The sequence below is a fragment of the Helianthus annuus genome, chromosome 16, assembly GCF_002127325.2.
Source record: "Helianthus annuus cultivar XRQ/B chromosome 16, HanXRQr2.0-SUNRISE, whole genome shotgun sequence".
NCBI lineage: Eukaryota > Viridiplantae > Streptophyta > Magnoliopsida > Asterales > Asteraceae > Helianthus > Helianthus annuus.
This window is the reverse complement of record NC_035448.2, coordinates 10,682,109-10,693,940: the sequence shown is the minus strand read 5'-3', so window position 1 is coordinate 10,693,940 and position 11,832 is coordinate 10,682,109. Positions and strand designations below refer to the sequence as shown.

The window sequence follows — 11,832 nt, the reverse complement described above, 5'->3', positions numbered from 1 at the left end:
TGAAAACTTCAAACTTCCGTTTGACAACAGTGCAGTCCGATCGATCAGCTGTTCGATCAGATTACCAAGATGATGACAGCAATAACCTCCAAAATATCTTTGTACGGTTATCTTATCCAAATAGATGACGTCAGCAAGTGAATGAATATGCTAATCGATTCGATCAGCTGACATCAGCAAGTTCATGCAGTTTTCCATTGAAATTGTTCAATTTTAACACGAATTTGTTTGAATCTGATGATGAAACTTAGTAGGATTGTAAAATTTTAGATTCCGAATCGTTTGATAGTAAATTTATCAAGTTTTGTCCATTGTATCTGTTTTAATTTTGAGTTTTTCAAGTTTTATGATGAAAAAGATGAAGAATAGAGAGAAATGTCAGAAAGATAGAGTAGATCTGCAAGTTTTCCGGTGAAAACTATATCAGAAACAAATTTCCGATGAAATTTGTTCTTCACGATGCAATTTTCGCTTGAATTCAGTTGAATCTATCTTCAAATCTTCAAGAATTTGATCGAAATCGATGAACTATGTCTTCTGGTATCTTCAATCAACATCCATAGCTCTGATACCACTTGTTGGTCCCTGGTTGATCGGGATCTTCCTGTTAATGAATGTCACACTATGATTGCTGTGCGGAATCCAGCAAATCATATACAGATACAGAAAGACATATGATTTCCATGTTCAATAGTCTGCAATTCAATTGAAATATATGACAAGATACAAGTTCTAGTTGATCACAGACTTCAGCTCTCTAGGCTACAGACAGATTCAAAAGTCCTAAATGAGCTGACAGAACTTCTATTTATAGGCAAATCAGAATAAGCTAAGTGCTGTCCGATCGGTTAGGCTAACCGATCGGTTGGGCCACCCGATCGAACAGCTGTTCGATCGGTTAGGCTGTCCGATCGACTAGGCCAGCCGATCGGCTTACAAAGCAGCACTTTTACAAAACAAACCCTGTATTCTGACGCCTTATACATTAAACTATACAACTTTAACAAAATAAAGACTTTAAGCTGACGGAAGCTACAGACGTTTATGTACTAACACCTTGTTGATCATTCGAACAAGTATTGTTCTTTCGAACAGGTTGTATCTTTCGATTCATATCTGTTTTTGCACTTAACAGTTTGTGGTGTGTAGTTTTGGTATTTATATTTGATCAAAATGAGTTGTACTAGCCCTTGGGATTGGAGTACGGATCCACAACCAGATCTGAAACAGATGTCGATGGCTGAATATATGACGAGTGCCATACCTAAACAACAACAGTCAATAAGTTCATGTCAATGGGCTTTGGTATCCAATCAAAGTCAAAGTCTTCAGAATCTTCTGATTAGTGAGAGTGAAACAGGCAGTAACAATCGTCCACCAAAGCTGAACCACATGAACGACTTTCCGTCATGGAAAGGCCGTTTTCACACATATGTTCAAGGACAAAGCACCGACCTTTGGATGTGTTTTGTCAATGCATTCAATGAAAGTCTTGAAAGTAGAGCATCCACTTCAGAAGGTTACGCCAACATGCTTGAAAATGACAAGAAGGCTTATGAATTGGAGAAAAAGGCCTTTGCCACACTTACTCAAGCACTCAACAAAGACATCTACCATCAGTTTTCATATTGCAAGACCACGAAAGCATTGTGGGATGCCTTAGTTGCTAGAGGAGAAGGCAATGCAGCTGCTCGAAAATCTCGGCATGATTTGTTGAAGAAAGAGTTTGAATCCTTTCAGTTTTTGGAAAACGAGACTCTGAATGATATGACCACACGTTTCTATCATTTGATTAGTGAGATGTGTGCTTATGGAGTTGTCGCTACTCAACAAGACATGGTGAATAGGTTTGCTGACGCCCTACCCCCAAAATGGAGTTCGTTTATTGAGCTGTTGAAGCATACTAAAGCTCTAGAAACGATTAACATCTATGAGTTCATTCAGAAGCTGGAACATAAAAATGATGAAGAAATTAGGAAAGCAAGGCGTGCTCCAGCTCCTCAGAATACAGAAATGTATCTTCCAGGATTCGATGCTTTGGCAAGATCCGCTGCAGCTCAGCAACAGCAACCTAAGCTGCAGACTGCATTTGTGTCCAATACAAGTTCAAGTTCCTTTCCGTTTCCTCAGCCAACAGCTGCTCCACCACAACCTCAATTCGATCCGAGGTCTTACATTCCTGTTCCAACACAGCCACAACCACAACCTCAACAACAACAACAACAGCAAGCTCACTATACAAGCAATCCTCAACCTCAACCCCAAAATCATCACACGATCCGAGTCGACAACTCAAATCTTTCACACCTTAGCATTGAAGTTGCTAAGGAACATATGGAAATTATCAACACCATGGTCAGTGCTTACTGTGGTTTGGTAGCAGGTCAGCTTGGAAACATCAACATGACCAATGAAGATTATGATCAGATCGACAAGGAAGAAATGGAGTTGATGGATATTAAATGGGCTTTTGCTAGTGCGGTTAGAAGGGCAAAAGATTTCATGGCACGAACTGGAAGAACTTCGTTGGAAGGAAAGAAAAACACGAAGTATGGGTTTGATATTAATGCCGTCACGTGCTTTAAATGTGGCGAGAAAGGGCACTTTAAACGTGAGTGCACTCGACCAACAAAACACGGCAATCACAACCCGTTCAGAAACCAGACTAATGTGAATGCCCAACAAGAAAACCGTGAACGGAGGATGGTGGCAGTGAATAACAATCAGGGACAGCCTGGAACAACCAATCACAATCGGGCTTTGGCTGTTCAAGCTGATGAAGGCTGTGACTGGTCAGTGCAGTTTGGGGAAGGTGATCAGGGAAGTGGAACTGCTTTGTATGCTAAAGTCATCGAGCAGGTTCATAAAGAAGAATCTTCTGGGAGTGATGACAGTTCTGGTTATTCTGGAAGCTCGGATGAAGAAGGCTCTGTTTCTGGGGATAATCACTCAGAGCCTGATGTGAATGAAGAAGGAGATGATGATATACAGGAGCTACTGAATGAAGCTGATGAGCTTAAATGTCAGAAATCAATTCTGATTAGGAAGGCTGCTGCTACATCAATGGAAATGGAAAAGCTATTTTCTGAAGATGGAGCTTTTTCTTTTCAAACTGCCTTTATGGCAAATGGTTCAGCCTCTACTAGTCAGGTAAATTCTGAATCTCCTGCCCCTAGTATTTGTAACTCATGTGCAGAGATGAAGCTTGAATCAGAAAAGCTTCATAGTCATAACCAGAATTTGGTTATTGAACTATCGAAATGCAAAGAGGCAAACATGGCTTTAACCCGGAATGAAAAAGAATTTAAATCTGTAATAGAAACTTTAAAGAAAAATGTATCCGAGGTTAACAAAGTAGTTTACCACAAGCAAGTGAGTATAAATGAATATATTAACATTGTGGAAGAAACTAAAAAGCAATTAGCCATTGCCCAATGCGAACATGATGCGATCAAACAGAAATTGGACAGTTATTCTAACTCCAAATTTGTGCTTGATCACATCATCGATGTTCAACAACTAAAAGGAAATCAGAAAGGCATAGGGTATAACAAATGTCCGCCCCCTTTGATGAACAACTATACCAAGATGCCTGATGAGGAAGAAATGCCTCGGTATGAACCCAGTGTGCCTCTTGATGTTGAGGAGTTTACTACTGGCCTTGGGTTCAAACCGGACAGTTCTTCAAACACAGCCTCTAAGGAACAAGAAATTTCACCATCCATGAAGCAAAGTCCTCCAATTATCGAGGACTATGAGACATCGGATGATGAATCAGATGTGGCTGTAAGTGATCAGGATAAATCACTTAGCAAGATGAAAGGAGTAGATATTCCACGAGAGAATCACATCCTTTGTGATCCTGATACTCCTGAGATTCCATCTGTTAAGAAGCAAGTGATTGATCCTGTCAAGGTTGATAAGGCAGATGTGTCTACTGTTAAAAGCAGTAATGTGTTGTACACTTTGGTTGGAGATAATAAAATCTACTCAGATCATGTTTTTCCAATTAAAAATGTAAATAAATCTTTGATTGATAAAGTCTTCGAAGACAATACAAACAAATTTTTGGGAAAAACACTTCCGGGAATTGTGGTAACACAATGTGATCCAATTCCTAAGGCTGAGATTAGGAAACAATTTGGTAATCAAAAATCTCAAACCACTCAACAACCTACTGCTTCTAAGGGTAAACAACCACAACGAGCTCCAAAGCCAAAGGCTAAGGTTGAATCAAAAGGAGCTCGTTACATGAAGAAAGGAAAAGATGTTAAGTTTGTAGCATCAAAAGGTACAGATAAAATTGAGACTTTTGAAAACAAATCAAACACTGATTTTGTACAACAAGTCAAGATTTTGAAACGTAACAGTGATAACAATTACACCCAACACACAAACGGGTGTGATGAAAGAGCAAGTACCTCAGGTTCTACAGGCTCAACATCTGGTAGTCGATCAAGTTCTCCTAAGTCTGTTGAAAGGAGAACTTGTTTCAAATGTGGAGAAATTGGGCACATTATCAGAAATTGCCCAAATGCTCCAAAGAAGAAATTTGTTGAGAAAACTCCACCTGAAACAGTTCACCCTCAACGTCGGTCAGTTTCACCTAAACAAGATAAACGAACTGTAAAAGAACAAGAAACTAAACAACGACGTAAGAACATAAAAACTGTTGAAAAAGCTTTAAAATCTGAAGTTAAAACAGTACTAAAGGAACCAAGTGTGTCACAACCTGTAAAACCAGAATCTTCAAAAACTGGTAGGCACAGACAAACTTGGTTACCTAAGTCGGGTGACAATTCAGGGGGAGCAGTTGTTCTTGAAAACCATCAAGAGATAGAGCTTACGTATCGTGATGCCAAGGGACGACCCAAGACCACTAAGGCTTGGGTCCCCATTCTCAACTGATGTGTTTAATTGACATGTGCAGGATGTTCTAGGAGGAACTATTAATAGTCATTGGATTGTTGATAGTGGAGCATCCAGGCACATGACTGGCGACTTACGGCTCCTATACGACGTGAGAAATATTAGAGGAGGGTATGTTGCTTTTGCGGGTGATAAAGGTGGGTACATCACTGGAGAAGGAAGTATCTCCAATGGTATCGTGTGCTTTGATAAGATCAATTATGTGAAGCAAATTGATCACAATCTTCTCAGTGTGTCGCAAATCTGCGATAAAAAGTTCTCAGTGATTTTTGATGACGCTGGCTGTTATGTGCTGAAGCCTGGATTCAAAATTCCACAAGAATGGATTCTCTTATCGGCTCCGAGAGTTAATGATCTTTATATTCTCGACATGAGCCAAGCGATTACTACATCTGCACAAGTCACTTGTTTTGTCTCAAAAGCCACAGAAAAGGAGTCTATATCTTGGCACAGAAGAATGGGACACATTCACTTGAGAAAAATGAACCATTTGGTGAAAAATAATCTTGTGAATGGTGTGCCTGTGAGAAGTTTTCATCTACAAGATATCTGTGTCTCGTGCCAAAAGGGAAAGCAAACAAAGAAGTCTCACCCTTTGAAGAAAATCAACACTGTCAGCATGCCTCTCGAACGTCTTCACATGGACCTTTTTGGACCTATGAAGCACAAGACAACGTTTGGTGATGCTTATTGTTTAGTAGTTACTGATGACTACTCTAGATTTTCTTGGGTATCTTTTATGGCACACAAGAGTGAAACTCCTGGCATCCTCAAGGATCTTCTTACAATGTTGGAAAATCTCTATACGTTGAAAGTGAAAAGGATCCGAAGCGACAATGGAACTGAATTCAAGAATCAAGTTATGGATGAGTTTTGTACTTCTAAAGGCATTCTTCATGAGTACAGTTCTCGTTATACTCCACAACAAAATGGTGTCGCTGAGAGGAAGAATCGGACGATTATCGAAACTGCAAGAACAATGTTAGTAGAGTCGGAACTCCCTATTCAATTCTGGGGGGAGGCTGTATCGGCTGCATGCTACACGTTAAACAGAGTTCTTACAGTTAAGAGACATGGCAAGACTTGCTTCGAACTCCTTCAGAGAAGGAAACCGGATCTTTCTTACCTTGAACCGTTTGGTGCTCCTTGTACTATGATTGAGCCGGATGGAAAGTTTGGTGCAAGAGCTATCGAGGGTTTCTTCCTTGGATATGCTACTCCGAATTTTCGTGTTTGGAATCTAGCTACCAAAAAGATTGAGCTATGGAGCGAAGTTAGGGTTCAAAGGTACACGAGTCCTGTTAGGGCTCCGGGTGATCCGTGGATGTTCGATTATGATGGGCTATTTGACTCCTTCAATCTGCCAACCTTTGATGAAGAATCAGCAGCTGCTCGAATGTTGTTGGAAAGTGACAACGCTGCTGTCTCACCATTGGTTAGACCTATTGTTGTTGACCCTCAAGCTTCTACGTCAGTCAACAATATGGTTCAAAATGAGGTTTATGAAGATGCTGCTGATTATAATGACTCTTCTGAAGATGATGAATATCATGATGCAGCTGAAGGATCTTCAGCTCCAGCTGCTCCTGTTCAAGGTGCCTCTGGTGATACATCTCATACGCAGAACATAGATACTGCTGAAGGGAATGCATCCACCTCTACCCACATTCCTGGTGTGGAGTTGGTTGTTGATCTTAATCTGAATAATTTGGGTATCAATGCTCGTGTGCCAGATAATCCTGAAATGAGGATTCACGATACCCATCCCCAGCAGAATATCATAGGAGATGTCCATCGCGGTGTGCAGACGCGTAATCAGCTGAGAAACAACCGGAATGCTGGTTTGTATTCAGCTATAAGAGAATCTGGCCAACAAAATGACTGGTCCTTCGCGTGTTACGTGTCACAAGAAGAACCAAAGTCGTGGAAAGAAGCATTGAAAGACAGTGCTTGGGTTGAAGCCATGCAAGAAGAATTACAGCAATTTCACAAGCTGGGTGTTTGGAAGCTTGTTGAAAAGCCTGAGAACTACAAGAAGATTGGCACTCGATGGGTCTTCAAATGCAAGAAAGACGACCGTGGAGTGGTTATTCGAAACAAAGCTCGTTTAGTCGTTCAAGGTTTTCGTCAGATAGAAGGGATCGACTACAACGAAGTCTATGCACCAGTTGCACGTCTGGAAGCTATTCGGATCTTTCTGGCTTATGCCTCATTCAAAGGATTCAAGGTTTACCAGATGGACGTCAAAAGTGCATTTCTACATGGTGTGGTTGAAGAAGAGGTATATGTCGAACAGCCTCCAGGTTTTGAAGATCCTGTTCATCCCGATAGGGTTTGGTTGCTCAACAAAGCTCTCTATGGTCTTCATCAAGCGCCACGAGCTTGGTATGCAACCTTATCTACATATCTGCTGGAGAACGGTTTTCGAAGAGGTCTTATCGATTGTACTCTCTTCATCAACGAACAAGATGGAGATCTTCTTCTGGTACAGGTATATGTTGATGATATTATTTTTGGTTCTACTAATGATGTTTTGTGCAGGAATTTCGAGCGCATCATGCAGGATAAATTCGAGATGAGTGCTATAGGGGAAATGAATTTCTTTCTGGGCCTACAAGTGCAACAAACGGAGTCTGGGATTTTCATCCATCAGACTAAATATGTTGGAGACATCTTGAGCCGGTTCCAGATGTCCGATGCAACGCCCATTGGTACCCCACTGCCAACTAATCACGGAATAACTCCTGACTTGAAGGGTGAACCTGTTAGCCCTTCATACTATCGCGCGATGATCGGATCCCTTATGTACCTCACAGCATCAAGGCCAGATATAATGTACCCGACGTGTCTACTTGCCAGATATCAAGTTAATCCGAAGGCCTCACATCTTGCAGCTGTCAAAAGGATTTTTCGTTATTTGAAGGCTTACCCCGACACCGGTCTGTGGTATCCTAGGGATAATAACTTTGACTTGGTCGCATTCAGTGATTCTGATTTTGGCGGATGCAAAATCGACGGCAAATCCACAACTGCTGGATGTCAGTTTTTAGGAAATCGCCTAGTCACATGGCAGTGCAAGAAGCAGACGTGTGTCGCTACATCAACATGCGAAGCTGAATACATTGCTGCCTCAAGTTGTTGCTCACAAGTTCTTTGGATCCAACAACAATTGCGGGACTACGGTTTTGAATTCCTAACTACTCCTATTTACGTTGATAATTCTGCTGCTTTAGATATCACTAAAAATCCTGTGCAGCATTCAAAGACCAAACACATCGAAATCAAATATCACTTCATACGTGATTGCTTTGAGAAAAGGCTAATCGATGTTGTTAAGGTCCACACCGATGACCAACGTGCCGACTTATTTACCAAAGCTTTTGACAAATCTAGATTTGACTTCTTATTATTGGTAAATGGCATTAAGGTCAAGCAAGAGTAAACCAACATCGGAAAATCATTTTTGTAAATATCTTTGTGTGTTTTTAAATTTATCTTAGTTTATTGAATTTAGGGGGAGTAAATCCAAAAATCTGAAAATCCAAAAACATCGAAAAATTTCAAAAACACAAAAACAATAGAAAAACAAAAATGAGTTTCCTGGAGAGCAAAAGAGAAAATGATAGTACATCAGTGGTCTATCCAAACCTCTTTAAACCTTAAATGCAAAACGATAAGCAGCTCTATATAAGATGTATCGGTAGGCTCACAATCATTTTAAAGTGTGCAGGGTGATATAAATCTTAATCGACTGAAGACCAGGTGGGAACCATTCATTGGCATATGGTCTTAGTACCGAAATTTCGTTTGATAGATTGCCGAGGTTCTGAGATATTCGGTCTTTATGCTGCTTATCATCTGGGTATCATGGTTGTATCTTTTACCGAAAAATAACGGGGACGCAAGTCTAGATCTTCCATGATACTATACATACGTGTACATATTACATACTGCATTCGACCTCAATAAGTGATAAACAATCACATGTCCAATACAAATAAGTGATAAAATATCACATTTATCCGGGTGTCAAGTTCGTCTCTCTGCTGTACGGAAGTACTGACCTGTTCACGGACTTGCACCTGTGCCCTCATGCATACGAAAATCAAGTTCCTCATCAATAAGTGATTATATCACATAGGGCTTGTTTTCAAATCAAAATAAGTGAGTATCTCACATCTTATACGGTCAAACAGATGATAATCAGTATACTCACCGGTAAGATGAACTCTCGTACATACCTTGATACGGGAATGTGTCGTGATGTGGATGAACACCGGTCGGTAAGTATAAATCATACCTTAACGTATCCCCTCGCCATGATTACATCTGATAAGTTGAGCTTAAGTGGACATCAATACCGATAATTGTTATAGGATGCTTATCTTAATGTTAACTAACTGAACAACAAGAGTGTTTTGGCATGACCGTACACTGATATGATTCTCTTACCCTCGAAACTCGCAAAAAGAATGTTTGTATATATTTATTTACTGCTTAACTTTTATTGTTTTTCTTTTAAACAGTTTCGTCGTTTGGTGCATATCAGCACGACATTAGCGGTGATGTCGTTTGATAACACTCAAAGGATTTTAAATTGTTGTCTTTTACTTTCAAAAATACCAAAAAGATTTTAGGTGTGTTTTAATATAAACTTTATAAAAGCCAAAAGGATTTTCTTTCTACTTTATTTTCGATCGTACGATGTTGGAGCTCAAGTCTTCGTTACCTGAAACCTGAACGAAAACCGAATTGACTAAATCTTCATAAACGGTCGAAATTTGCATGGTTTTGAAAGTTAAAGACTTAAATTGACAAATTTATTAAACTTTCAAACTGTCGGACGGTGTTTGATTGTGACATGGTCATTCGTGTGTCATTTGTTTATACTATATTCCAAGCAGTTGTTCTCATTACGCGTTTAGATTTCTTGCATGTGCAGATTCTAAAGGCTAGGAGAACATGGTCGATGACGAGCTTTGGAATAAAGACACAACGAGAAGGTGCTCAAGAGATGAAGATGATCGAGTAGCCGCTGGCCATCATCAACACCACAAGGATCTCACTTCATAAAGATAAAGTCCATTCACGAGCATAACTCAAGGGGGAGCTTATGTTAAGGGGGAGTTTGTCAACACACTTCCTACATGATACGGGTAGTTTGTTGATACACTCTCTGCTTTCAAGACGTGAAGACTTTGAAGATCCTCCGACATTGAAGACTTGAAAGGACATCAGAGTTTTGGTAACTCTAAGACCAAAGATCGTCGAAGTTCGAGACGAGTCTACAACTATAGAAGATAAAGACAAAGCTACAGCCAAGGGGGAGTTTGTTGGTGCACTTGTGTCTGTACTTTTTCTGTATTCGGTCTGTATGTAAACGATGTCCTAAGTTAGTCTGTAAGTTGACCAAGTCAACTATCCTCCTAGTTTGACTTGGCCAACAGTTGGAATATGTTTGATATGTGTGTCGATGTCGAAGGATAGACTCGAAGGATTCTGTTGATCCTTCGAGGTGATCGAAAGATAGGCTTTGAACAATAGACCTCGAAAGGTGATCTTTCGAGGTCCTTGCTGATCCTTCGAAAGCTTTCTATCCGAAAGATGATCCTTCGGACCATCTATCGGATCCTTCGACCAGACATCATGAGCTGGGTATATATATACCCATGCAGTGTAGTGTGAAAGACGATGCACACTTAGAGAGACAGAAAGTTAGAGAGTTGAGAGCATTCTGTCCGAAACTCACACACACACACTTTGAGAGTTTGCAAACTGATTGTAAACATTGTGCTTGTAACCGGAACCTTCATACGTATTAATACAGTGGTGTTAATCGGTGAAATCTTGTGTGTTTGTGTTTCTTTACTTGCTTCATCTCGGTTTGCCTACTAGCTTGGATTCCGCACTTGCTAGTGGGTTAGTATAACAAGGTTTAGGTTCGTAATCCTCCGCGAAAAGGGACCTACAGAACTTGCTCTTGTCTTGGTTTCTTGGACCCATTTCTTTTCCACGTCCTCTTCCTCCTTTGAAAGATCCTTGTCCTTGACTTCTGCCATAGTTTTGAACACCACGACCCTTTCCATGATGCAAACTTTCAAACTGATTATTTGTACTTGCCATCATGAGTCCTCCTTGATTATTATCTTCTTGCTTGTCTTGACTTTTGAGACGTTCTTCAAAAGCTATTATTCTTCCCACTGCTTCTTCAAATGGCATTTTGTCTATTTCCGAATATTGTTCGATATTTGCCACGATGGGTAGGAACTTCTTCGGAACGGAAATGAGTAATTTCCTTACTAGTTTCTTGTCTTTGATAGTGGTACCGAGAGTTTTAAATTTGGATTTTATACCACTCAACTTGCTTGCGAAACTGCTTACTGTTTCGTTCTCATCCATCTTTAAAACTTCTAGTTCGCTCCTCAAAGTTTGTAGACGTGCTTTCTGAACCATATCTGCTCCGAGATAACGAACTTTGATTGCGTCCCATACTTCCTTTGCTTTTTCGTATTGTGCAACTTGCATCAAAACATCTTCTGGTAACGTTTGGAAGATAATTGCTTTCGTAGTGTGCGCCTTCTTTTCGTTTATCCCTTCCGTTGAAATAACTGTTTCCCAAAGACTATAAGCCTTCAAGATTGTTTCCATCATAACTGCCCATTAGGTGTAATTCGTCTCTTTCAATTTTGGGCATTGAAGAGATACATTCCCTTGCTCGTGAAGTGACGTTGATGCACTTCCTTCTTTTTCTGTCATGCCCCCTTTCTTTCTCGCCTTGCTTTTCTTCCCTATCTTGCTTATGATCGGATGATCCCCTTCTTGACCGAGTAGATCAAATTTCTTACTTAGTACTTGCGTCTGGCCAACTTGCTAACCAGGTTCTTGCGTTTCTGACCGACTTGC

General features: G+C 40.3%; 1 protein-coding gene across 1 annotated transcript; it reads right to left on the bottom strand.

Moving 5' to 3' along the window:
- Positions 1-687: 687 nt before the first annotated feature.
- On the bottom strand, positions 688-11,577 carry LOC110918942. The gene is made up of 2 exons (XM_035985372.1): positions 10,899-11,577; positions 688-695 (listed from the first exon to the last, which is right to left on the bottom strand). The coding sequence occupies exons 1-2, from the start codon at positions 11,575-11,577 to the stop codon at positions 688-690; spliced, it is 687 nt and encodes a 228-aa protein (XP_035841265.1).
- Between the last annotated feature and the right edge of the window lie 255 nt (positions 11,578-11,832).

What these genes read in the sequence shown, in the direction of transcription:
- LOC110918942 (XM_035985372.1), bottom strand. Translation starts at nt 11,577, where the DNA reads ATGGAAACAATCTTGAAGGCTTATAGTCTTTGGGAAACAGTTATTTCA.